We start from the raw sequence: 27,918 nt of genomic DNA on the forward strand, positions 1-27,918 counted from the left end.
GCCGTTTAAGCAAACTTTGGGGAATCTGACCCCAATGTTTACAGGTGAGATCCATGCCATACATATAAAGAGCATGAATCCTCACCCTCTGGAGGATCATGGGAACTGTAAAGGCAAAGGTACTCCTGACTATTAGGTCCAGCCGCGGACGACACGAGTTGTGGTGCTCATCTCGCTTTACTGGCAGAGGGAGCCGGCGTTTGTCCGCAGACAGCTTCCGGGTTATGGGGCTAGCATGACTAAGCTGCTTCTGGTGAACCAGACGGAGCGGTACCTATTTATCTACTTGCACTTTGACGTGCTTTCGAACTGCTAGGTTGGCAGGAGCTGGGACCGTCGCAGGGATTCGAACTACTGACCTTCCGATTGGCAAGCCCTAGGCTCTGGTTTAGACCACAGCGCCACCCGCCTCCCTCATTGGAACTGTAGTTCCTCTCTAATGGAGCAACGATTCCCACCTATAGGTGAAACTCGGAAAATCAGAATATCGTCAAAGTGCATTTATTTCAGTAATGCAACTTATTTTCTTTTAATTTTTACAAATGCTTTCTTTTGGAAATTCCACAGTAATAAAACAAATAGTTACAATAATACAAAAATAAACATCGCTATTACATTTCATTAATTACATTCCATTTATAATTGACCCGCCTAACGACATAATTACAATTACAACAAATAAAGGCTTGACATTTCTTGCTTTGCATGTCATGCATCTATCTCGTATATTGGTTTCACTTTCTAAGTTGCATTACTGAAATAAATGCACTTTTCGACGATATTCTAATTTTCCGAGTTTCACCTGTACTCTAATAAACTACAGCCCGCATGAATCTTGGGGAAGTGCGCAACTTCTGCGCAGAAGGTATATACTGTATTGGTCCGTATCTCTTTGTTGCTATGGAAACAGCCTCCCTTTGCCTCCCATCCCGCCCACCTCGGGGTAGTGCTGTTGACGTCACATCCTGCCTCGCGTCCTTCTTGGTAGCTCTCCTAATGGAAGTGAGCCGTCTTTCGTGCCCCCTCCCTTTTATTAAAAGTGGTACGGCCCATCTCCGACTTTTGTCAGCAAGCCAGGAGGACGGCCGCATTTCTTGCGCGGGGGTGTGTGTGTTGAGGGGCGGGAAAGAGCGGAGAGAGGAAGGAAGAAAAGGTAGCAGCTTGCTGGCTTTGTGTGGGTGAAATTAAATTTCCATACTTCGTCTTGTTTGGGGAGGGGCGGGGTTAATAGATGCTTAGATATAAACGAGCCTTTTCTTAGGCGCACAGTCGTGTCCTGCTTTACTGAGGGGCTGATCGGGGGCGAGAAATGCGGTTTTTAAAAAAATAAAATGCGCGCGGGTGGGGGGTAACAAGGGGAAAGCGACGCACGTAGAGGGGAAAGGGAGGGGGACATAGGGAGCAGGCCAATTCAGGGAAGAGGAAAGATCTAAGTCGAGCCTCATTCTTAGCTGCAGAATATATTTGATACTGAGGGAACAGAGAAGGGAAGGGTTTTCCAAAGTTGGGTCTCCAGCTGTTTTGAGACTACAACTCCCATCATCCCAAGCTAGTAGGATCAGGGATGTGAATTGCAGTCCAAAAACAGCTGGAGACCCAAGTTTGGGAAACCCTGAAGTAGGAGGAGTCTTTTGCTTGGGGCCATAAATTTGCATAAAATATGCACCTGTTGTGGTGTCTGTGTGTATGGACAGTATACATGTGTATGGACAATATAATATACATGGACTGTATATTATATCCAGTGTTAGTCATAGTAGACCCATTGAAATGAATGGGCATGACTAATTTAATTTCAGGGGGGGGTGCTATTCAGAATAAAAAGAATGACCTGGGCTAAAAAAATAAGGGAGAAGATGAGGATGTCAGAGATACAAAGTGATGCATATGGATTGCAGATTTAATTAATTAAAAGGTGAGCCCAAAGCATCCATTCACAGATTCCTACTTAATCTCTGTCTTTTTCTAGTAAGCTGCTTTTATGGGTGGACAGTCTGGAGGCTGTGACTCATGGAAAAGCATAGGTTTCTACACACACACACACACACATACACACACACCTGGGCAAGAAAGAGGCATCACTTTTCAAGGACGTATTCTATTAAGGCCAAAACACCCAAGGAGGTTACAGAGCAGGGATGGTGAAATGAAATGTGACCTGGAGAGGAGTTGTGACTTGGAGGAATCCTGAACCAGGAAAACAAGCTTCAAGGGCTGCATTTGGTCCCAGGACTTGAGGTTCCCCACTCCCCCTTCTGGAACGATATTCTTTTAAATAATGACAACAGCTCTCTTTACTTTTAGACTTGAAAAACTGCCAGGCAAGATGCTACAATTCCTGAAGCACCCAATTGTATTTTCCGTGCAGATCAACATGAATCTGGTGGTTTTGACTGTGGTGGGATTACTAAGCCGGTTGTGGGCCCTGTCCTACCCTCATGCTGTGGTGTAAGCAAATTCTTTGGTTGTTTATATATATATTTAATGACAGTGGTTCTCCTGAACCCCAAGATCCAACTCAGTTGTTTTGTTTTGCCCTTTGTGTAAGAACACCGTGTCACATTCTGTGGAGGCCCACCACTGAAGTTGAAAGGCAGACTAAACATATTTTACTGAGTGAATAAATAAAATAAATCAACTGAATAACAGGCAGTTTGGTATCTTTTAATAATGAAATCCTAAATCTGCAGCCCAGGGTACACTGCCCCATCTTCCATCTTCTCCAGGGTTTTCTTCCTCTTTGCAATTTGCAGCCCACCCAATCAAATAGGAAGTTGCCTTATTGTATGTCAAGCCACTCATCCATCTAGCTCAGCAGTGTGTCTGCTGTATTTCAGATGGGAGTCTCTCCCATCACTACCTAGAGATGCCGGGGAATGAACCTAGGACTTTGTGCATGCAAAGCAAACAATTACTGAGCTACTGCCCTTTCTAAAACATAGTAAGCTGCCCTATACCAAGTCAGACCATTGGTCCATCTAGCTCAGTTACTGTGCATACTAACTGGCAGCAGGTGCCCAGGGTTTAAACATGAGTCTCTCATCCCTACCCGGAGATGTCAGGGATTGAACCTGGGGCCTCCTGCCAGCAAATTTGTTGTCCTTTGCTGAGATTGCTGCAAAACCCACAGTCAATCACACTGACAACCCAGTTCCTTGCCCAGCTGCTGAGAAGTTCATGTGCTTTCTGCTTGCTTGTGGCCTTTCAGCTTTGACGAAGTTTACTATGGCCAGTTCCTCTCTCTCTATATGAAGCGGATCTTCTTTGTGGATGACAGTGGCCCACCATTTGGTCATCTGCTTCTGGCCTTTGGAGGTAGGGATGAATCTCATTGAGCCTGTATTCATTTCTCCTTTGCCATGAGAAAAAGAGTTGTGAAGGTTCAGCACAAGGGAACAGTGTTACAGGTTTAGAAGCTAGCTGATGGAAAGGGGAGGGACCTCTTTAACACCATGCATAGCTAAACTATGAAATTTGCTCCCATGAAATGTAGTGATGTCCATCAGTTTGGATCAGTGCTGTCAGCTTTCCCTTTTTGGGGGGAAATTCCCTTATTCAGCGCCCTTACTTTCATATCCGGGAGTTGACAGCCCCATAGGATTCCTTATCTTCAAATCGGGGGGTTGACAGCTCTGGTTTGGATGTCTTTGAAGGGTGATTAAACAAACCATGGAGGATAAGGCTGTCAAGGGTTACTAGCCATTGTGATGTACTGTAGGAGGCAGCATGCCTCTGAATATTGCAGGTGGGAGGAGTTCTGTTGCACCCTGGTCCTGCTTGCAGGTTTCCTGTAGGGACAACTGGTTAGTCACTGTGAGAACAGTCTGCTGGACTAGTTGGGCTACTGGCCCAATCCAGCAGGGCCCGTCTTATTTTCTTAATATTCTTATGATTATCCATACCTCTTGCTGCTTCTACTGCTCTTCCTAAAACAAAAAAGCAGAACACCAAACAGTGAATCCAAACCATTTATATCTATATACCCAGTTTCTAGAAATGTGTTCCCTTTGTTATAAATAATATGAGAGAGAGAGAGAGAGAGAGAACTTGCATGTAAACCAATACACTGATATATATGACTGATCTGTTTAATTCTAAAATAGTTCGGGCTCTGTTGAATTGCCACTTTACACAATTTTACACCGAACGCCCAATACACACTCTTTAATAGTGCCCTTTTATGTGTCAAAAGCAAGTACCATTGTTCCCCTAGCATAAGTATTTTCAGGATTATAACCTTTGTATATGTGCATGTGGCTGAAATCCTCTTTCCTCCCTTCCATTTTAGGTTACTTGGGTGGGTTTGATGGCAATTTCTTGTGGAACAGAATTGGTGCAGGTAAGAGGTGTATCTGGTTCATAATAGTATGTCTGAGCTAGCTGGAAGTTAATTCCTTTTGTGGAAGGGTACATCTCAAAAAAGAAAGCAATAGCTTTTTCCTTTCAGTTACCAACAGACACACCTGAAAGAGGAACAAGTATAGGGTTGTTTCTTCCAGTTGTTGAAAAGCTTTGTTCTCCCACTCCTCAGCCTCTGGGTTGAAAGTACATCTTTTCCTTCTCCCCCACCCCTAGCAGCCTCTGACAACAGTTCTTTTAAACTTTGAAATATACTCTGATAAGAGGCCAGGGTTATCTCCTGATTGAAATAAGGGCCTCGCCAGAATTGTGCACAGCCTAATTTTGAAAGCATGACGGGGAAGTTGCTTCATGATTGATATGTGCTAGATAATCTCTGTGCAGCCTGGCTCTGAGAAATGGGTGGGATTACTTCTGCAGTAGCTAGTTGATTTTTAAAAAGTGCTTCTGCACTGAACCAGAAGAACAGCTGCAGTCCCATCCCTCAGATTTTGTGGAGGAAGATGCACATCTGTCGGGTGTGCTTCCAAAGCAGTTCATCTGCAGGCACTATTTAATGGTAGCTGAATGTACGTAGATATAGCATATTCGGGTTGGAAGAGAGCTCAAGGATCATCTTGTCCAACCCCCTGCAATGCAGGAATCACAATTTATGAATCCCTGACATACAGCCATCTAAACTCTGTTTAAAAACCTCAAATGAAGCAGAGCTCAGTGACAGGGATATCTCAGGAAGGGAAGCTTTCCTGTTCAATCCTGATTGTGAGCAAAAGGCAGTAAGTTGTATGCAGTATCAGTAAAACCACTGAAATGGATGGGTGTGACTAACTCAGGAGCAGCAACTTCAATGGCTGTGCCCTGAGTAGGACCAGCATTGGATACAGCCCAAAATACTAGGTATGAAGTTTAAGCTCGTTCTTTTTAGCACACCCTTCCCCAACAACCCAGTTTCTTCCAGATGTTGCCACCTTCAAGTTCCATTAACTAGATATGTAGAATGCTAATGTAAATTTAAATCTGTTTTTAGCTAATCATTTTAATTATTCTTTGAATGTTTCAAATAACACTATCGATATAACAGTTAAAAATAGTTATTGTTTTTTTTCTTTTTTGTAAACCTCAAGCAGTTGTTGTGTTGTTTGTAATTATGCAGCATATGGATTTTATGAAATAAATAAATGACCCCAACCAGCACAGATGCATTCCTATCAGCCCTTGCATCACTGGCTGGGGATGGTGGGAGTTGTGGTCCAAAAGCAGCTGTGTTAGCTGGGGATGGTGGTGGTTGCAGTCCAATCCATCTGGAAGGTGTCAGGTCAAGGGGGAGGCAGGTGGCCACGTGGTGCTCAGTTATTTCTGACTCTTGCTTGTGTCCTGCTCTGTTTCAGAATACAATCCCACTGTGCCAGTTTGGGCCCTGCGGCTGCTACCAGCCTTGGCTGGCGCCTTGTGTGTTCCTCTGGCATACCAGATCCTTGTGGAACTGCATTACTCACACTTCGTTGCTTTTGGAGCTGCCCTGCTGTTTCTGCTGGGTAAGGAATATCCCTCTTCAGCTATTTTCCTTATTGGGTGCTGGTCACCATCCCTAGAAAGTATGCACACTTGGTAAGCTGCCTTATACAGAGTCAGACCGTTTGGTCCATGTAGCTCAGTGTTGTCTACATTGACAGGCAGCAGCTCTCCAGAATTTCAAGCTGCCCTACCTGGAGATGCCAGAGGTTGAACCCGGAACCTTCTGCATGCAAATCAGATGCTCTATCACTCTTTGTTTATGCTCAGAGCTCTTTACTCATGCTTAAACTAGTAGGTTTTCACAGAGCTTTGGTTTCTTTATGCAAGCTACAGCATAAACAAGGGTAGCCCACATGCTATGTAGGTATTTATTTATTTATATTCCGCCTTTATCTCCAAGGAGCTCAAAGTGGTGTACAGTGGTACCTCTACTTACGAATTTAATGCGTTCCGAACGCACATTTGTAAGTCGAAAATATTTGTAAGTCGAATTCCATAGGGATGCATTGGGAGAAAAAAATCGTAAGTAGAAAAAATCCTATCTAAACCGCATCCAAGATGGCGGGCGGAGCTCCGTTGGTAAGTAGAAACATTCGTAAGTAGAGTTATTCGTAAGTAGAGGTACCACTGTACATAGTTCTCCCCCTCCTCATTCAATCCTTGCATCAACCCTGTCAAGTAGGTTAGGCTGAGAGGCAGTGACTGGCCCAGAGTCACCCAGTGAGCTTCATGGCTGAGTGGGGGATATGAACCTTTGTCTTCTAGACTGGTTCTGGAGCCTAGGAAGCTACTGCCTGCTGCTGAGCCAGACCTTTGGTTCATGTAGTTCAGTACTGCCTACATGGGCTGGCAGCAGCTCTCCATGGTTTCATGCACAGGATGATTCCCAGCTCTACCTGGAGATGCCTGGAATTGAACCTAGGATCATCTGCATATAAGGCAGATTACTACATCTCCAATCAGCCCCAGCATGGCCAGTAGTTCAGGATGACAGGAATTGTACGTCACGTTGGCTGCCCTAGAAATAATGTAAGGGAAGTACATAGCACTGAGTTGTCCTCTATGAGGAAGGTATACGTGAGTGTCCCAGTTGCAAATTGTTCCAAGTAAAGCTTTTTATTTCTTTTAATATGGCAGTCAAATCCCATTGAATGAGATTAGCAAATGGCCAGTGTTTTCCTGGTGCCTGATCATCAGGCAAACATGTCTGAAGAGGGTGTTCTGTACTTGGGATATACCCTAACAATTTGTGCACTGTGTGTTTAGAGCAGGGGTAGCCGATGGCATGCCTTCCAGATGTTGTTGGTCTCCAATTCCCATCAGCTCCAGGTAGCATGGCCAGTGGTGGAGGATCATGGGAACTGGAGTCCAACAACATCTGGAGGGCATCATGTTGTCCAGTTTAGAGCATCGGGTTCTTGGAATGCTTCGTTTCCCCAGATTTAAAGACTCATTTTGATTTGTTTTCACCACTTTTGAGTGAGGGCCAATCACTTTTATTTCAGCTAAGGTGTTCTCTCTTCCTCCTCATTTCCTAACAGAGAACTCCCTGATCACTCAGTCCAGGCTGATGCTACTGGAGTCCATTTTAATCTTTTTCATCCTGCTGGCAGTTTTATCTTATCTGAAGTTCTACAACTCGCAGAAGCAAAGGTAAAAGGCAGCACAGAATTCTTTTCAGTAAATAAAGTAAAATAATTTGACAGCGAGACATATAGTGACCATTGTTGGCTGATCCAACCAGAAAAAGTGGAGACTTTGGTTGAAGGTTTCTGAGTTAGATGGGATTTTTGAAGCCAATTGTAAAAGCAAGGAGTAGCTGTGGATTCCTAGTTCCTTTCCCTGGCAAAGAGAAGAGCAAAGTGAAGCTGGTGCATATCTTGGCTTAATGAACTGGAACACACTGACGCAAACTGCACATCTTGAGGTTTTTAATTTGTGTTAATTGCTGTTGCATATAAATGAATATATAGCAATGGATATCTTGCCTTGCTTAGCAGGGTTCTGTGTGGTGCCTGAGCATTGGCTGGAGGGGTGTGGAGGGACTGAATTGACATTCAAATTCATTTTATTCATCCAGTCAGATTTCTAGCCTGAGGGTGTATTTACTTACTTCTGTCTCTAACTTATTTCTTTAAAAAGTATATCCTGGCCTTCATTGCCCACTTTGCCACTGTGCCTGTGTTTGTCTGATGGACATGACTGACACCTATTTAGACCATGCTGGGTGTGCAAGCTAGACTAGGAGCATAAGGAGCTGCTTTACACTGAGACAGACCTTAGATCCATCTACTGCCTACAATGACTGGCAGCAATTCTCCAGGATTCCAGGCTACAAAAGCTGAGTCTACTGAAGAGGCCAGAGACCATCTTGGCTGTCTCTTCATGGAGGCCCAGGTCATTGAGCCTGAGCTTCCACAGCCGCTGCCTGCCACGAACCACCAATGGCAGGATGGCAGCAGCAACAGCAGATATGTTCTATGCTTATGATAATTATTTTGTTCACTTGCTAATTACGCTGTTTTAGATGTGTATTTTATATCTGACTTCCTTTAGTAATGTTTTATTTTGAAATGTTTAAGATAAAAGAAAAGTTGGGGTTGACTTTGCTGCATTAAAGGAGCAACCCGGCATATATGATCTGGCTCAGATTCTTGCATCGCAGGGAAGTTGGACTTGCTGACCCTTGGGGTCCCTTCCCACTTTATGATTCTATTCTGTGTGGTTGACATCTTTTGTAATGTTTTGTTTTGAAATCTTTTAAGGTAATATTTTAGTTTCCTGTTAATTACATTGCTTTGAGTGTATACAGTCATACCTCATGTTGCGTCTGCTTCAGGTTGCATCTTCTCAGCTTGCGAATGCGGCAAACCTGGAAGTGTTTACTTCCGGGTTTTGCTGCATGCGCAGAAGCGTTTTGCGCACTTTGAGCATACGCAGAAGTGCTCTATCGCGCAGATGCGCATGCACAGAAGTGCTCTATCGTGTTTCACACATGCACAGAAGCGCCGCTCTGGTTGCGGACTTTCCGGGGTGCGAATGGCACCCTGGAATGGATCGTGTCCACAACCAGAAGTACCACAAGAAGACTTGACTTGCTTCAGTAATGTTTTATTCTGGATTGTTTCATTTGGTGTTTTAAGGTAGGTTGTAAACCACTTTGAGATCCTCCCTTAAAAAGATAAAGTGGCATAGAAATAATGATAATAATAATAATAATAATAATAATAATAATAATAATAATAATACCAGGAGATGCCAGCCAGGATTGAACCCAGGACCTCCTGCATGCAAAGCGGATGCTCTTCCACTGAGCTATGGCCCTTTCCAGGAATAACGGAAGCAGCCTCATACAAAGTCACACCTTCGACCCTTTTGGCTCAGTATTGTCTGTGCTGACTGGCAGCAGTAGCTCTCCAGGAATTCTTCACTGGGGACATTCCTAGCCTTACCTGGAAATGCTGGACATTGAACTCAGGACCTTCTGCACCCAATGCAGATGCTTTGCCACTCAGTGGTGGTCCAGGAGAGCTGATATTAGCCAGAGAGCCCAATATTACATAGCAGCCACAGACTTTTGCATTTCATCAAGCACTTATTCAGAAGCAGTTAATTGTGATGGATTTAACTGTTTGCTTATTATATATATATTTGTGTGTGTGTGTGTTTTAATGTTGTCTTTCTTATTCTAGACCCTTTTCCGCAAGATGGTGGTTCTGGCTCTTACTAACAGGACTTTGTTGCTCCTGTGCAGTTGGGTAAGCATTCATTTTTTTCCTCTGTCTCCTTTTTCTATTGTATGATAATTCTCTCCCAAGTTGCTTTGAGTAGGGTTTATCTTAATTTTCCTGCCTCATGATGATTCCTGAAATTCCTTATTTATGGTTGTGTGTTTTGTTTTGCTTTGCTTTACTTTGTTTGTTTGTTTTTTGTTAGATATTTATATGCCAATTTTACAGCATTTCTTTATAAAGCAGCTTACAAGAGCAGGATGAGGAATTAAAATAACATAAAGGCAATAAAAACAGAAAACAATAACTAGAAAATATATCAGCCATCCAAAACTGGGGAGCAGGGGGTGGGGTAGATTCCTTTATGGAGAAATGTCAATGGCCTGATAAAATAGAAAGGTTTTCTAGCCCATTTAGAAGGCAAACAGTGGCCTCATTTAATGTTAGGAGAACAATATATTATAAACCTTGTGCTCACATGCTGTCTCCTCTCTTCTGGGACCGCAACAAATTTCATATTATATTTTAGGTCAACCACAGTTTAACTACATCTGCTCTCTAAACTATGCCTAATCTTAACCACTGTTATTGAAAACAAGCCAGCTTTTTAAACGATTGCTTATGGAGAGGCCACATCACAGATAGTTGAAGCTTTGGCAATGTATTCAGTGATTCCATTAACAGAGTCCCCACTTAACTTTTCTTTTTGTATGCAATTGATAGGTAACATGCTACAGGATTTCTTGGAATGAGTCAACATTATTTTACTACAATTTAATAACATACTCTATTGACATCTATGCCTGGGGTCAGTTTAGGTTTTAGGTTAGTCTAAAGCAGAAGCTTTATAAAACTTTGACCAAACTGTGGGAGGCAGTGGAAGACAGGAGTGTGTGGCGTGCTCTGATCCATGGGGTCACGAAGAGTCAGACATGACTAAACAACAACAACAACAACAAAGCAGAAGCAGAAGCTTTTAAACATCCCTTGTGGCAAAGTTGGAGGTTGGGATGGTTGCACACAAGCCTAAATCTCCTCTTTGTAATGCTAAACCATAGCTTAGTGCTATGTGCAAACACAACCGTTTCCCTTTTTCAGAGAGCTGTTCCCCAGCCTGAGGCACAGTTGCAAGTACCTTAATTTCTAGCTGTTCATATTGAAGAGACAGGGTAACTGAAGCATATCCTAGATTGCTGCCTGTGGGACTAATTTGGCACAAATTCAAGGGCTCTTCCTGAACAGGCATGAGCATGACAAATGTCAAGAAATGTTCTTGCATACTATTCATTTTCCAGGGAGTTAAGCAGGAGACCATTCTCTTGGACTTCAATCTTAGATTGTCAGTGACCTTTAAAAGGTCTGAATTCAGCTCTGCTCTGTTTGGGAACATTTCACACATTTTAAATAATTTACATTTTGGTAGGTCTGAGTGGTTTCATTGCTATTTATTGATTGATTGCTGCATTCACAGGGTGAAATATATGGGTCTCTTCACGTACATCCTGCTCTTGACCATTGCAGGAGTCCACTCCTGGCAACTGATTGGTGACCAGAACCTGCCCAATGTAAGTAGCAAAGTGACTTGTGTATGTGTTGCCTGCCTTTAGAACAGGAATAGCCAACATGAGGCCCTGCAGATGTAGTTGAACTGTAACTTCCATCAGCCTCAGTCAGCATAGCCAATGGCCATGGAAGTTTGGAGCCATTATTATTTATTTATTAAATCAAATAAAATCAAATGAATAAATTTAATTTTTATTTATTAAATTTGTATCCTGACCTTTCTGCCAAAGGAACTCAAGGAGAACAGGCATCAAAGTGTTAAAACAACACAATTTAAAGCAACAGTAATACAAGGGAACCAGGCAGAGGGCCTTCTCAGTAGTGGCACCTGCCCTGTGGAATGCCCTCCCACCAGATGTCAAAGAGAAAAACAACTACCAGACTTTTAGAAGACATCTGAAGGCAGCCCTGTTTAGGGAAGCTTTTAATGTTTAATAGATTGTTGCATTTTAATGTTCTGTTCTGTTGGAAGCCGCCCAGAGTGGCTGGGGAAACTCAGCCAGATGGGCGGGGTATAAACAACAACAACAACAACACAAAATATGACAGAAACCGTGAACAGCATTGTGATTTTTAAAACACACACACACACACACACACACACACACACACACACACACACACACACAAGTTTCCAGGGCCACTCTGGAAAGAAATTCACGCTGGGAACCAAATCCATCCTGTGTCGCAATGACTACCAGCTTTCACAGCCTCATAATGAGATTTGACGTATTAGTTTATTTAAATTTATATACCGCTCACAAGATCCCAGGGCAGTTCACAGAATGAAATGCAAAATAAAAACATAATTAAAACAAAAGCAACAAATTCATGCAGGGTAAGGCTATCCATGGCCGCTGGTATTATGTCCAGACTCCAGTTACTGCAGACCAGAAATGGGAAAAGGGCTATTGCCTTCCTGCCCAGCCTGTGCATGTACTGGAGACATATGATTGACTGGGAAACAGGAAGCTGGAATGAGATAGGCCTTCAGTCACATCCCATAGGGCTCTTCTGAGTTGTCCATTCTTGTTTCTAGGTGTGAAAATCAACCTTTTTTTTGGGGGGGGGGTGTTTCCTCTTTCCTCCTAGTTGTCTCTGCTGTGCCACCTGCTAGCCAGAGGTCTGGCCCTCGTGATCCTCCCAGTAGCCACATACCTGTCTTTCTTCTACATCCACTTGGCTCTGCTGTATCGCTCAGGCCCACATGACCAGATCATGAGCAGTGCTTTCCAAGCGAGTTTGGAGGTAAGGAATGGGAGATGGGGCAGGGGCTGCAGGAGCAGGGGAGGGGTCTGTTTCAGAAAGAATGCACTAAGATATAAATTTGTAAAGAAAATAATTGTTGTTCACGTGCTTTTATTGGCATTGTCTGTTTTGCTGGAAAATCAGCTTGTTGGAGTTTTTGAGAGCCCTGTTAACTATGCAGCCATTTCTGGATCCTGAGCTATGTTTTAAATGAGTCCAGTCCCATCTACAAATGATTCAACCATTGAGCATATTCATGAAATGCATAGGAACGTAGGAATGTGCCTTACACCGAGTGAGACAGTTGTTCCTTCTAGCTCAGTATTGATCCAACTAGTTCAGCATTGTCTCTACTGTATTTCAGACAACAGTTTCTCCCATCCTTTCTGGGTGATAAACGTGGGGCCTTCTGCATGGAAGGCAGGTTCTCTACCGACTCTGAGCTACAGCCCTTCCCCTAAAGCATGGGAAGGTTCCCTATACCAAGTCAGACCATTGGTCTGTCTAGCTCAGTTGTTTTGTACATTGACTGACAGCAGTTCTCCAGCATTTGACGCAGGGGACATTCCCACCCCTACCTGGAGATGCCATTGAAGATTGAACCAGGTATCTTCTGAATGCAAAGCAGATGCTCTGTCACTGAGCTGCGGCCCTTCCCAAATAGAGGCTACTTAGATTCTGGTGTGTACTTGGGAATAGCAAAGGACAACATTAACATCAGGTGTTTCCATTTGCTCTCCACGTTTTGCGGCTCCTTCTAGGGTGGTCTCGCTCGGATCACGCAAGGCCAGCCTCTGGAGGTGGCATATGGCTCCCAGATCACCTTGCGCAACATCCTGGGGAAACCCATGCCCTGCTGGCTGCATTCTCACAAGAATACTTACCCTATCAGGTGAGAGAGAGGAGAGATCCTTTGCCCTAAGTCAGGGTGACACAGAAGACACTGTGTCTGACTTTGGTGTCTCTTAATTACTTTAATATCTGGAGCAATACCTTAGTGAGATTTTTTGCTTCATTGGATTTCCAAAATGGCCTTTGGGTTGAACAAGCTGCATCTGGACATGTGAGTTTTGCAATCATGGAATAGGTTTCTTTTGCACTGTGTGTAGTAGGGATGGGGACTTCGGGTGGTTCCTTCCTGCTTTTAGTGGACTACAGCTCCCATCACTCCTGACAGTTGCCCATGCTGGCTGCAGGGGCTTTTGGGAGTTGGAGTCTGTCAGGGGATTGTTGCAGCTACTCGCGAGTAAAGACGCTCCAGTCCGATCTGTCTTTTAAGGTTTTATGGTGCATACTATTTACAGTGCAGAGATAGCAGAAAACATGACCTCCTAGTCACTCGCAGAATCCGGCAATGGCGCCCTTCTGCTTTGGGGCCAGCATAATAGCTTGGGGACCCCGAAACGCTGCCCCCTAAACCTGTGTTTGGGCGTGCGCCTTAATTCGGGCACCGGAAGCAGCTGCACTCCCTCTTTCACCTGTTGGCTAGGGCAGTGCAGGGGCTCTGATACATCGCTGAGCCCTCCCTCCATTCTGCTCTCCTCCTCATTTCCCCCGCCTGACCCGCTGCTACCGCTTTCGCTGGGCGAAGTGCTGGTCAGGATGACGGGGGGGAGTCCCCCTGACAGAGCCTAACAACAGTTTGAGGTCATCAGGTTGTGTTGCTGAACTACAACTCCCATCATCCCCTTACCATTGGCCATGCTGGCTGCAGGGGCTGATGGGAGCTGGAGCCCACTAACGTCTGGAGAACTCCCAGATTCTCCAGCCTTACCTAAGGAGAGGTATCTCCCTTTTTCCATGGAGGAATGTCTCTTCTAAATAGAAGCATTATACTGTCTCTTGCAGATAATGCTAATTGTTAGATCAGGGGATGGGGTGTCCTTGGTTTCCAGGTGTTGCTGGACTACAACTCCTGTCATCCCAGACAATTAGCTTTGCTGGCTGGAGGCTGATGGGAGTTGGAGTCCAGCAACATCTGGAGGGCACCAGATCCCTTGCTCCTATTCTGTATAATCCACAGGATCATGGGAATTTTAGAAATTGTGATGACTACTCCTACCACCAGAGCAAGCCAGCTTTACTCCTAGTATCCAAATCAGAGGCAATCATGCCTCAGAATACTAGTTGCAGGAAATCACAGGAAGGGAGTGGCTCATGTGCCCAGTTCCTGCTTGTGGGTTTTTCACAGGTGTCTGGTTGGCCACTGTGATACAGGAGGGTGGCCTGTTCTGGCAGAACTGTTCTTATGTTCTTAACTCCTGAATTATGCCTGGTTCATGTGATGCTTTGGGAGTGAATCTTTCCCACAAGTTCCGCTCTTTATCCCTAGGTATGAAAACGGCCGTGGAAGCTCCCACCAGCAACAAGTCACCTGCTACCCTTTCAAGGACGTCAACAACTGGTGGATTGTGAAGGACCCTGGGATGTAAGTAGAAAGACACTTCTCTTTAAAAGGGGTGGAAAGCCCCCTTTTCAGGCCCAGGGCTGCATTCTCTTTCTGAGCAGCCTTTCCAAACTATGCAAGAGAGGAAAAACAAGATATCTTAATCTGCAAACTTTATGCATTTTTACAAAACTGAGCTGGGATGGGCATGGGGGTGCAAGATTTATTTTGATTTGGGTTTTTTTGTTTTTGTTTTTTTAAGCACAAGGATCATGCCAGGTCTGTTTATAAACTGAAATTGTAGATATTATCTATTGAGTTGAGAGTGGCCAGCACCTCATCTTGTGATCAACAGAGGGGCCCTCATGATAGTTTTGCCTCACTCAGAAGCTTGGAGTAGTGACCCAAGAAAGGGCCTTCTCTGTGGCAGCCCCTCAGTTGTGGAATCCCCACTCCTTCCGCAGAGGTGTGCCTGGCACTTTCACTATACAGTTTTTGGCAAATGCTGAAGGCGTGCCTCTTTTACCCTGGCCTTTGACACCTGGGATACATATTTTTAGGACCAGCCTTATTTTTGTGATTGTCAAATTGGTTTTAAACTGTTTTTAATGTTGTATTTAAAATTGTTGTAACCTGCCCTGGAACCTTAGGGTGAAAGGTGGGTAACGAATCAGTAGTGATGATGATGATGATGCTTCTACTGTTTTCTGATATTTGTAAAACCAGCAGTTATTTTGAGCTTCGTCTGGATTACCAGTTATCTTAGATGTCTTTATCATTTTCTTCCTCCCAAAGAGTAAAATAAAAACATAGCTAAAACATTTTGAAATGTTTTTGAAAATTACCTACCCTCACAGCTACTAATTTCAAAGCTGCCTGGAAACAGTATCCTTTCAGCCATCAAACGGTGAGAGTTTTTGGATCCCTCCAAAATGAGGTGTACCTCATTCCAAAAATGAAAAGGTGCTGTCACTGGTCAATGCTAACCAGGCAGCATCCAGCACCACCACCAACAGGGCCTCCCCCTGCCTGTCAAAGGGCTCAAGATGGTTGATGTTAAAGGAGACACTCCCTTAGGTACTTGAGTCCCAAGCCGACTGCAGCACTGCTTGACTCCAGTGGTGGCTGGTGCCCACTGGGACTCAAAGGGAGGAATTCAGGGAGCTGAACAGTAGATGGCGGCAGAGCAAATGACATCCTCTACAAGGGGCAATACGGAGACTACTAAGGAGGAGGAAGCTGACAGGCAGAACCACTCCCTGAGCTGCTTGTAATGGACCAACCTCCACTGTTTGACACCCTCGGACATATTTCTCCTGGTCTTTTAGCCTAGGTCTGGTTTTCTCTTTCTTTTCTTGAACACTTCACTTACCTCTTTCCCCTCTAATTACTGGGACCTGCTCCATTTTGGTATTTCCAGGCATGTCAATTCCCCCTGTATCATCTTTGCACATCTCTCCAAACAGGCAGCAGCTGGTGGTGAGCAACCCCCCTCGCCCCGTGCGCCATGGCAGCATTGTGCAGCTTGTTCACGGGATCACAACTCGCTACCTCAACACGTAAGTAGCCCTTGGCTCTCAGCAAGGTTGCTTCTGCCCCCAGCTGCAATGATTCAGCTTTGTTCAGATGTTAATTTACAGTAGACTCCCAGCATTTTAAAAAGAGGAGAGATCTGGCAGGCATGTGCAGGTAAACAAGGACATAGCTTAGTTGGTTAGAGTGTTGTGCTGACAATGCCACGGTTGCAGGTTCAGTCCCCGTGATTCTACTTTATAAGAAGAGCTTAGCAATTGAATCAGGCCAAAAGCATCCTGATTCCTGGCAACTGGTATCCAGAACCATACTTACTTCAACAACAGAGGTAGAACATAGCCGTGGTGGCTACTTGCCGCTAGTAGCCTTATTCTCTGTGAATTTGTCAATTCCCCTTTTAAAGCCATCCACGTTGGGAGCCACCACTAAATCTTGATGACATCAAGTTCTATACGTAAAGAGACAGATGGCCTTCAGGTAACCAGCTCCTAAGCCATGAAGGAGGTTTAAAGGTCAAAACCAGCATTGGGAAGCTGGTTTGGGGGTTGGGGGTCAGTACAAGTTGCCAAAGCACAGCGTGTAACGATCACATGGCCCTACTGCCATTAAAGTAATTGAGCCGCTACATTTCCCCCCTTAACAGTGGTTTCTCAGAAGCAGCTGCAAGGAACAGCACAGGTCAGGTGCTAAAAGTAGCCCTGTGGAGAGGCTTTAAGGAATCTGCAGCAGCTCTTTTATCCTTCTGCCTTTACAGACATGACGTTGCTGCGCCCCTGAGCCCTCATTCCCAAGAGATTTCCTGCTACATTGATTACAACATTTCCATGCTGGCTCAGAATCTCTGGAGAGTGGTGAGTTGTCGATCAGAGGGAAGGGAGTCACACGCCCCATATTCTCCAATCTGAGATGAGCAAGGCTTCTTAAAAGACTCTCCTCACAATAGGGATGGAAAAACCTGTCAATTTTGGTTTCTTGCTTTGCATCACAGTGATGGCTCACACATTCAATTCAGCAACCTTTGTGCACAGGTGGGAGGAGCAGGCTCTCTTTTGCAATACCCAGATGTTGCAGTGGGAGGAAGACCCAGACACATGTACTCCTTCACTCATGCCCAATCCTGCATGCTTTGCACTGTCACTTGGTGATGCTAAACTACCATCCTTCCAATGATTATATAATGCAAACATAGAATTAACATGTTGTGCATTTAAAACTGAATGTTTAGAGCAGGGTTGTGGGGAACTTCAGGCCTGGGGCATGAATGCTGATCTCCAGACATCTCTGGCTGGTCATAAGGATTCTTGTCAGGTGACACCCCCTCTTGCTAAGCCACACTCCTCATTAGTCCTGCTCCATACCCCTCTACAGGGGTTTGCCTGGTTGAAATGTGTACTTGAATCATGTTTCTTCCTTCCCAAAATGAAGAATAGGCATTTGTGTGTGTAACATTGTAATGAATATATCCTCCTGTACAAAGGTGAAATTTACATTCATGGCTCTGCCGTGGCTCTGTGTCCCTTAGAAGCTTGCTCAAAAGGAATGTGGCTCCCAGGCTGAAAAGGCTTTCCCAGCCCAGTTTTAGGGGGAGAGGTGAAAGGGAAAGAGTCTCTAGAACAAACCCACATTAAATACCCGCAGGCTGTGTTTCTTGGCTGGAAAAGTCAACTCAGCTGCAAACACGCTCAACTATAAAAATGATCAAAATTCAAGTGCTAACGTGCTATTATTGCAGGAAATCGTGAACCGAGACTCGGATACAGATGTCTGGAAAACAATCCTGTCTGAAGTAAGGCTTGTCCATGTGAACACCTCGGCAGTGCTAAAGGTATGTGGGTTTCTGAGTTTTCCCACCCCCGGAGCTTCTCACCAGGAATTGTGCAGAGGCACAGCAGGCAACCCCCTTCATGACTGGTTACTTTGGGCTCCTGGAAGCCTTTATTCATTTGATTTATTACATGCTAACTCTGCCTTGCCCAACCTGGGACTCTTGTTCTGGACTAGGAAGAGCTTGGCTGCTGGATCAGGCCAGCGGCCAAGCTATTCCAGCATCCTGTTCTCATGGTGGCCAACCAGATGCCCCACAGGGAAGCCCACAGGCAGGATCTGAGCATAACAGCAACCCTCCTCTCCTGCGGTTTATAGAAACTGGTAGTCAAGAGCATATTGCCTCCAACTATGTAGATAGAACATAAGCACCATGGTGTTTAGCCATTGCTAGCCTTCTCCTCCATAAATTTGTCCGGTCCTCTCTTAAGGCTACGTGGTAATCATCACTGCCTCTTGCGAGAGTGGATTCCGAAGCTATAACTCAGTGCTGTGTGAAGAAGGACTACAACTCCCATCAGCCCCTGCTGGTATAGCCAGTGGTGAGGGATGATGGAGGTTGTAGTCCAGGAGCATCTGGAAGGCACAACATTTTGTGAACTGCTGTGCTGTGGTCTTCTTTGCATCACTATTGGCTTGAGAATAATTGCATAATTTTGGCTTGAGAATGAAAGACAGCCAGCATATTAACCAACCTTCTCCTGCACAATCAGATTTCTCTTCTTTCCCTATCTGCAGCTCAGTGGCGCATCTCTACCCGAGTGGGGTTATCGGCAGCTGGAGATAATCGGGGAGAAGATTTCTAAAGGCTACCACCAGAGCATGCTGTGGAACGTGGAAGAACACAGATATGGGAAAAGTCAGTTCAAAAGCTAAACACTTTAAGACCATTGTGCAGGCCTGAAACCCTGGAGAGCTGCTGCCAGTCAGTGCCAACAGCACTGAGATGATGTAGCATTGGTCTGACTCAGGTTCCTATTTAAAATCAGCTTTTATAATGCTTGCTTAAGAATTACCCCAGTCAGGAGCAATCACTAAACAGCAATCAGGTCCTTTGGGTTCTCAGTAAATGGAGGGCAACAAACTCTTAAGGAGCAGAAACAGACTTTTTAACTGCTATAATAATAAGCATAGAAACAACAACAGGTGCTAGTATACAAAGTGAAGATAATTAAAAGATATAAACTTAAATATAAAGTTGCTAAGCTAGTTCAGCACCTGTCATTTCTGCCAGTGAGATTTCCAGAACTGGCAACAGCTCCACTCTTGCTTAGGCCAAAATATGCTTGGCACTTTACCTGAGCAGACTAAGCTGAAATCTCATCGCTGAGGCTGGGGCCTTATATATTATTATTTTTTATTATTATTTACTGAATTTATATACCAACCTTTACCTGCATCTGTAGAGGCCCTGTGCCAAGATTACGTAGTCTTTGATATACAGGTGCTCATGATGCCATCGTTTTCTCATCCACTTCTAAGGGTATGTCCTTAGAAGTGGATCCCACTTTGAAGTTGGCACATGAGCGAAGTTGTCCTCTTCCTGACCTTCCTGTTATATATTGTCTGGCTGGCATCCTTGAACTTCTGCCATTACTTACGTTATAGCAAATATATAAACAATAGAAACTACAGCTACATCAGAGGACAGGAGAAGCACCACCTAGTGCCTCTTTCTCTGACACTACAGATATTTATTCAAGACCATGAGGACTAGAACCTTGTGTTTACTTTTAGTACTGGCCCTTTATGCAGACGATCTCAGGTTCAATCCCTGGTATCTCAGTTTAGGGCTGGGAGAGATTCCCTGCCTGAAACATTGGAGAGCCGCTGCCAGTCAGAGTAAAGAGTATTGAGCTACATGGACCCCGATGGTCTGTATAAGGCAGCTTCTTATGTTCCTTTGGAATGAGTTGCATCCAAGGACCTGCATGCTTTTAGAACTTTTTTTTAAAAAAAGTGTCGTAGGGAAGCTTACCATTTCTCTTTCTCCCTCCCCTGACGAATCGGGTTATGTCTCAGACCAGTTTGTTTCGACTTCTCTTCCAGGCCAGGAACAGAAGGAGAGGGAGGTGGAACTGCATTCACCAACGCAGATCAGCATCAGCCAGAACCTCAGTTTCATGGCCAAGTTCACGGAACTGCAGGTGAGAAGCAGGGAGAGGTTGGAGGCAGCAAAGAGTAGAGTGGAGGAATCTTCCCACTGAAGCCCAGTGCAGGAGCCACCCAGTTGGCTTCCGGATTGAAGCCTTGCACCTTAAAGAAGACAGAAAGACCAGCCTGTTCCCATAGGAGAGCTTGGCATTGAGCTCAGCTGTGGGAAACCTCCAGACAGTGTTGATGGGAGTTGTACTCTAACCTGGTGTCCTCCAGAGGTTTTTGGGCTCCAGTTCCTATCAGCCCCAAACAGTTGGCTGTAGCCCAGGCATCCCCAAACTGCGGCCCTCCAGAGGTTTTGGCCTACAACTCCCATGATCCCTAGCTAACAGGGCCAGTGGTTGGGGAAGATGGGAATTGTAGTCCAAAACATTTGGAGGACCGAAGTTTGGGGATGTCTGCTGTAGTCCAACAAGATGCCTGACAGCCGCAGGTTCCTCACCCTCCAGCTTCATAGGCTGACACAAATAGATTTTTTTAAATGTTTTATTATTGCTGTTTCATTTGCAGGTAGAAAAGCCATTGTAAGGTGAATAGATTGGGCATTGTGTGTGACTCACAGAAGGGGCTGGGAGGGCCAGACGAGCTGCTTTGGAGGCAGAAGGCCCCAGGCCCAGTACCTGGTATCTCCATTTAAAGGATGTGAGATAACTGGGCTGGGAAATCCTCTCGCTTGAAAGCCAAGCACCTCATGGTGAATCAGCAGAGACACAGCACTGGGCTGGGTGGACCCAGCGGTCCTGCTCAGTATAAGATGTAGGGCCAGTGAAGAGGCCCCTCTGGCCCTCCATATGTCTCTGGACTGGAACTCCTTCCCTTCCCTTAAGGTTGATGAGACCTGGGGGGTCCAGAATCATCAGGAGGGTTGCAAACACTCCGTCTGTGATAGCAGACAGTGGGAATGGGTTGTGGCTCATTTGTATCCATACGTCCTCAGCTTCATTCCTGGCATCTTCAGCCAAAAGGATCTCAGGTACCCGGCCTGGGAAGGACTTGAGATGCCTTTATAGCTGCTGCTGGCTCTGATTGTTTATTCTTCTACTTTATATTTACTTTGTTATTACATTTACAAAATCATGGAGATCAGGGATTCCCCTATGGCTCAGGTGCCCAGCTCACGCTTATCTGCCTCCAGTACAATGGGCCAAACTTTATGGAATCTGCGAGGGGCTCCTGACTTGTTGAACTTCTGGCACCCACTGAAGACTATTCCCCCCCTCACCTTTAAATTCTATCAAGCATTTTTAACTGAATCTTGATTTTGTCATTTTAACTGATTTTTATTTTTGTTGTATTGCATTTCTTGTACGCTACTTCAGAGATGATTGTAAGTAAGGCTGTATAGAAGTTGTCCAGATGAATACATTATAAATATTTGTAGTTCCAGAGACTTCAAGATGGCATACATGGTTATCCCATTTGTTTGTTTGTTTATGCATTGCATTTATATTCCTCCTGTTTTTCCAAGGAGATCAAGGTGGCATACACAGTCCCCCCCCCCAATCCTCGTTTAATCCCCACATCAACCCTGTGAGGTAGGTTAGGCTGAGAAACAGTGACTGGCCCTAGATCTCCCCTGAGCTTCTTGTGTCCGAGTGGGGATTTGAACCCTGGTCTCTGAGGTCTTAGTCTGATACTCTGACTAGAGGGGATGCTGCTGAACTTTGTAACCTGCCTGTCCCCCAAATCGTCACATGGTTATCAAAAGTGATTCGCTGGTGAGTAAGTTAGTTTTCATTCATAGAAATATATTGCCCTGCACATTAGTTTGCAGTGCTAATCAGGATTAGGCCAGGGAACTGGTTGTAGCTGTATTGCTCAGAGAAGTTCTTAGTTGTCGTGTTCTGTTCTCAGTGGAAGATACTTACTCTGAAAAATGAAGACACAGAACACAAATATAGCTCTTCTCCCCTGGAATGGATTACCCTGGACACAAACATCGCCTACTGGTTCCACTCCACCTCTGGGGTAGGTTAATCCATTAACTGACATTCTTTATATATTGTCTTCCAAGAAAAAAATGTTGTCTGGTTGGCTTTCAGTGTTAGGAAACTGCCTTACACTGAATCCAGCCGTTGGTGCTCCTAGCTCAGTATTGTCTTCACAGACTGGCAAGTGAACCTGGGTCCTCCATGCAAAGCAGGATGCTCTGTTGCTGAGCTTTGGTCCTCCTGATACATTAAAAAATACAATAAGGCCCCATGTTTAAAAACCAGGAAGATTAAAACAGAGACTAAAAAGCCTTATTGGAGAGCAGCTGGACAGAGAGCCACAGAACTGGACAATAGACATAGCTTAAAAGGCCCAGTAGAATGAATCTGAAAAACGCTATTTACTGGATGCTGAAAAGACTGCAGACACGTCTTTCTGCAGGTGGGGACCTGTAGAAAGACATGCCCACATTTTTTTTACTACATCCAGGGTACCACTGCTGAAAGTTTCTGTTTGACAGTTTGGAGCCCTCTTCAGGACAGCTCCTTATTATGTGAGAAGTTTATCCAGACAAGCCTTATGGGAGTCATTTTCAAAGGCTTGGTCACCTGGGAGCAGTTTTCTGCTTGCCACAGGCAATTGGCAAGTTTCAACCTTGTACAGGCAGGTTCCTCCTTAGTTTTAAAAGACAGCCCCCCCCCATGAATGTTGCGTGCCACTTTTCAAATGTGAAGAAACAGATGCAAAAATAAAATAAAGACGTAGCTGCGATAAGAAACTTCTAAGGGCCTCTTCACCTATTTATACTTTCTGCCAAGAGAAGCACAAAATAATGTATTGTATTCACCCTATGATTCTTTGGGAGTACAGAAAAAGGTAACGTAGTAAGGAATGCAGAACCCAGCTTCCTGGGACTTAAAAAAGAACCAAGGCTTCTATTCCGTATGGGTGTGAAGTTTGCTTGGAAGTGTGTGGACTATATATTTTGAAATTTCAGAATTCAGGAACTGTTTTCTCTCCCTCTCCTTTGGATGAAAATGGCTTTAATGCACCTCTCCTGGATTAGGGGGGAAATGGAGGTAAATTGATGTCAAGGATAATGGGAATTGTAGTTTAAAGCATCAGTGTTGGGAGAGTCACCAGGATGGGGAAGGCAAATTCCACAGCGGTGCTTTTAACATTGCTGGTTATTGGTCCTCTAGGCCCAGATCCACCTTCTGGGGAACATCGTCACCTGGATGTCTGCCAATGCAGCCACTGCTGCCTACGTGGCTCTTTTCCTGTGGTACCTGCTCCGGCGGAGACGGAATATCTGTGACATCCCTGAAGGTCAGATATTTTGTCTATTATCCCACCTCTTGTTTGTTTATTTCCTTACCTAGTTACAGGTAGGTAGCCGTGTTGGTCTGAGTCGAAACAAAATAAAAAAATTCCTTCAGTAGCACCTTAAAGACCAACTTAAGTATCTGAAGAAGTGTGCATGCACACGAAAGCTCATACCAAAATAAAAACTTAGTTGGTCTTTAAGGTGCTACTGAAGAAATTTTAAAATTTTATTTCCTTACCTGTTTTACAACTCACAGCTTGATCACCCAGTCAGCTTCATGCGCCTGACGGTGGATTTGAACCTGCGTAAAACTGATTGGGAAGAACTTTAGCTCCTTGGAGGAAAGTCAGAATATAAATGGAATAGAATTAACACTCCCTTATTAGTGAGGGCTGCAAGCTCAGTGGCAGGGCACCTGCTTTGCATTCAGAAGGTTCAATCCTTGGCATCTCCAGGTAGGGCTGAGAGAGTCCCTTGCCTTAAACCCTGGAGAGCTGCAGCCAGTTAATGCAAACAGTATTGCACCAGACGGACCTACATTCTCCCTTAATTCAGCACTTTACTGGGAACACGCGAACAAAGACTCCTACTTTATTTTTAGGGGAAAGGCTATAGCTCAGTAACAGAGCACCTGCTTTGCATATAGAAGGCCCCATATTCAATCCCCAGCCTCTCTAAATAGGCCCGTGAATGTCACTGCCTGAAATCCTGGAGGTTTCCAGTCTGTGTAGACAGCAATGAGCTAGCTCAAGCCACGGTCTGTTTAATGCAGCTCTCTGTGTTGCCCTGACAGAGGCATGGTGGCAGTGGGTGTCAGCTGGAGGCCTCTGCGTGGGAGGCTGGGCCATGAATTACCTCCCATTCTTCCTGATGGAGAAGACGCTCTTCCTCTACCACTACCTGCCTGCTCTCACTTTCCAGATCCTCCTGATCCCTGTTGTCCTACAGCACACCAGTGAATACCTCTGCAGGTATGACTTCTCCTGCCAGGATTGCTCTCTGCCAGGAGGCTTTATGTTACAGGGGCATTGGCAAAGCTTAGCATGTCCAGAGGCGGGTGACGGCGGGGTCTGGAAACCCAAGTCCTACTAGCAGCAAATGAAAGGCTCAGTGTATGTTTAGCTTGGAGAAGAGCAGATTAAGGGGGGACATTATGGTTGACTTCAAATATCAGAAGGGCCTGTTGCACAAAAGATGGAACGACCTTGTTCTTGTTACTCCAGAGATCAGGATTCGATCCAGTGGCTGAAAACAGCAGGCAAGAAGGCTATAGTTAAGACTTATTTGTTGGCTTGTTTGTTGGTTTATTATTTATAGCATTTGTACCCTGCTCTTCAGCAATAAAGGCTCCCAGATCAGCTTACATAATATCAAAACAAGGCACTCCCTACCTGCAGGTTTACAGTATTAAAAAACAAACAAACCCACAGCACACAAGGGAAAGGGGACAAGGAGGGAAGAGAAAGATCAAAACTCAAACACCAATTTCTAGGCAGCTGTTCCGATATTGTCCAGTTGCTCTTTCTTCCACATTCCGTGGAGGAGCCTTATGGCTTACCAAGGGAGCAACTGTGTTGGGAGCCCTGCCTGAAACCTTGCCAAACAATGTAGACAATACTGAGCTAGACGAGCCTTTGGCCTGACTTGACAATACGGCAACTTATTTAAATTAGCCCTTTATTCAGAACCATACAGAGTAGAATCTTACTTCCAGGGGGAGAACTGTAGCTCAGCGATAGAGCACCTGCTTTGCATGCAGAAGGTCCCAGGTTCGATCCCCGGCTTCTCCAGGTAGAGCTGGGAAATACGCCTTTCCAAAAACCTGAAGAGCTGCTGGCAATCAGTACAAACAACACTGAGTTGGATGGCTCAAGCGTCTGACTGTATAAAGGGTTGCTATGCTCAGAATAACTGTCACTACTTATGTAAATTCAAGTGATGTTATTGCAACATTAGGAGGGGCAGAAGTTCATTGGTTGAGACAATCTTCCTTTTAAATTGCTGGTTCATGTTTGCTTCAGCCTGTGTGTCTATTCTTTATAGATCCAGACTCTCAAAGAGCATGCACAGTGCTCTTGTGGTTGCCTGGTTCTCTTCTGTTTACCTGACCTACCACACATTCCGACCGCTCACCTACGGGAAACCTCCGCTCACCAAAAGTCAGCTCCAGGACCTACGCTGGAAGGACAGCTGGGACATCTTGATCAGCAAGCACTAGCCTTGCAAGACAGGCAACAAACAGCCCCCTGGGCAACTTAGCCCACTGATCATGCCTGCGAACACATGTACTCTGACTGCTTGATGTGAGGACTTAGAACAGGGGAAGCCTGTCCTGTTTGCCCACCTGAAGCAAAACAGAAAGGTGTCGGCTGTGCTGCAAAAACCTTGCTTACTGAGGTTGTGGAGCTGTGGGTTTTGGCAGGGGTGGGTTTCCAGGGTGTTCCCCCATGAAGTGAGATCTCACAAGTGTGTTGCAAGATCTTGCCAGAAGCTGCTACTGCTCCTCACTTCTCCCATGGTTGCGGCAGAGGTTGGGATTGGGTTTCTGTGGGGGTTAGAGGAAAGAATGGTCAGGCTGTCATAATTCCACTGTTCATTCAGCCTTGCCCATCCTGCCAACTGATGACCAGTCTTGACACCACCTTTTAAACTGAAATGGAATCATAGAATTGTAGAGTTGGAAGGCGACCCAAGGGCCATGTAGCTCAACCCCTTGCAATGCAGGAATCTCAACTAAAGCACCCATGACAGATGATCAATGAAAACCATTGATTCGGAGTCCAAAAATCGGGAGTTGTAGCATTTTGCTACTCCCTTATGCATTAAGCAACAGGAGAAAAGGTGGCATCAGAATTGGCCCACTGTAAAGCAATATTCCCACTCTGTTTCCAGTAAACTAGAGTCCAGGAGGTTGAATATGGTTGGCAGCCGAGTCCATCTCTTGCTGAACTCAGATCAAGTTCTGTGATTCTGCGGCTCAAGAGGAAAGGGTGATGGTCTCCAGAGAATGCAGAGACACTGCTGGGCAATGTCTCACCTTGGCGTTCGGTTATTATCACTGTAAATTATTTTATTTGCTTGTTGGAACTGTATGTATCGTTTTAGAATGAGGGGGGTGGAGCACAATCAGTGAATAAAATGTAGACATGGGAGGAGAAATAATTGGAAGCTGGGCAACTTAAAAAAAACAACAACAACAGAAACTTGGCCTAAAGTGCTAACAAAGCAGGGGACACAGAGTGATCTTCAACATACTCTTGCTTTAAACTCTGCCTTTTAGACAGAGCCTTCCTCCTTAAGGAGGGAGTTTAATGAACCTTTTTTTTTTTTTGCCTTTCACCCTGAAGTGGACTGTTCTCCTATTGAGCTTATTTTGGGAGGATCTTCTCTTACAGATATTACAGAAGTGGCACCTATACCTGCCAAACATGGGTCTGCTCTGATTCTGCAAGCACTCCCAACTCGTTTCAAGCAGTGATAGGGAACCTGTTGCCCTCCAGGTGTTTGTTGCCGAACCACAGATCCCATCAGCCCTGGCTCTCCTTGCTAGGGCTGGTGAGACTGTAGTTCAAAAAACTTTGAAGGGCCAAAACTTACTCATGCCCACATTAGAAGCAGAGTAGCTTAGTATAGCTTAGTACAGTCATACCTCAGTTTAAGTACGCTTCGGTTTAAGTACTTTCAGTTTAAGTACTCCACGGACCCGTCTGGAACGGATTAATCCACTTTCCATTACTTTCAATGGGAAAGTTCGCTTCAGGTAAAGTACTCCGCAGACCGTCTGGAACGGATCCACTTTCCATTACTTTCAATGGGAAAGTTCGCTTCAGGTTAAGTATGCTTCAAGTTAAGTACAGACTTCCGGAACCAATTGTGTACTTAAACCAAGGTACCACTGTATTGCAACAGAGAGTGGGAACCAAAAGAGCAGAGTTGAGAATTAGGAATGTCGCCGTCTAGAGAAAGGCAGTATCATTAATTGCATCAGAACAATTGCTCCTCTAAGAGCATTGCTGATGCCTTTCCTCCTTGGCACTGTGTTAAAACACACCTGAATACTCCAGACCAGCAAACTGCGAAAACTTCAGCTTTTATAGAGGTGGGCAAACTAACTGATGATCAATTAAGCAGGGGCACTTGATTAGCAGGACCTGTCTTCTACTTAGCCCCTTAAGTCCTACGGAAGCAGTAAGGGTGTACTTAAGTTTTTCACACATGGCTTCCCCGTTTCGGTTTCATTTTTGTTAAATAAATCATGACACGGTGTAGTATGTCGTGTTGTTGTTCATCTGAGGTGGTATTTACCTAATTTTAAGATTTGGTAAGGAACAGATGATGATGAT

The 27,918-nt window shown here is 44.9% G+C and overlaps 1 protein-coding gene across 3 annotated transcripts; it reads left to right on the forward strand.

Moving 5' to 3' along the window:
- Positions 1-248: 248 nt before the first annotated feature.
- On the forward strand, positions 249-27,846 carry POMT1 (protein O-mannosyltransferase 1). 3 transcript variants are annotated; one of them, XM_035112624.2, is made up of 20 exons: positions 249-1,174; positions 2,305-2,448; positions 3,209-3,315; positions 4,289-4,339; positions 5,748-5,894; positions 7,416-7,527; positions 9,567-9,632; positions 11,077-11,170; positions 12,261-12,416; positions 13,178-13,308; positions 14,749-14,844; positions 16,269-16,361; positions 17,090-17,186; positions 18,068-18,160; positions 18,898-19,018; positions 20,209-20,306; positions 22,171-22,284; positions 23,451-23,577; positions 24,369-24,546; positions 25,619-27,846. In XM_035112624.2, exons 2-20 carry the CDS (start codon positions 2,327-2,329, stop codon positions 25,791-25,793), a joined length of 2,178 nt encoding a protein of 725 aa, XP_034968515.1. In that variant the 5' UTR covers positions 249-1,174; positions 2,305-2,326; the 3' UTR covers positions 25,794-27,846. The 3 variants fall into 3 exon arrangements, with proteins under 3 accessions (XP_034968515.1, XP_034968516.1, XP_034968518.1); XM_035112625.2 differs by having other exon boundaries at positions 249-1,153; XM_035112627.2 differs by lacking the exons at positions 249-1,174; positions 3,209-3,315 and having other exon boundaries at positions 2,321-2,448.
- Positions 27,847-27,918: the final 72 nt, after the last annotated feature.

Source organism: Zootoca vivipara, chromosome Z (genome assembly GCF_963506605.1).
Source record: "Zootoca vivipara chromosome Z, rZooViv1.1, whole genome shotgun sequence".
Lineage (NCBI taxonomy): Eukaryota > Metazoa > Chordata > Lepidosauria > Squamata > Lacertidae > Zootoca > Zootoca vivipara.

Coding starts and splice junctions, on each gene's coding strand:
- POMT1 (XM_035112624.2), top strand. CDS start 2,327: ATGCTACAATTCCTGAAGCACCCAATTGTATTTTCCGTGCAGATCAAC. Junction 4,340..5,747: donor GTGGAACAGAATTGGTGCAG/GTAAGAGGTGTA, acceptor GCTCTGTTTCAG/AATACAATCCCACTGTGCCA. Junction 20,307..22,170: donor CCAAGTTCACGGAACTGCAG/GTGAGAAGCAGG, acceptor TTCTGTTCTCAG/TGGAAGATACTTACTCTGAA.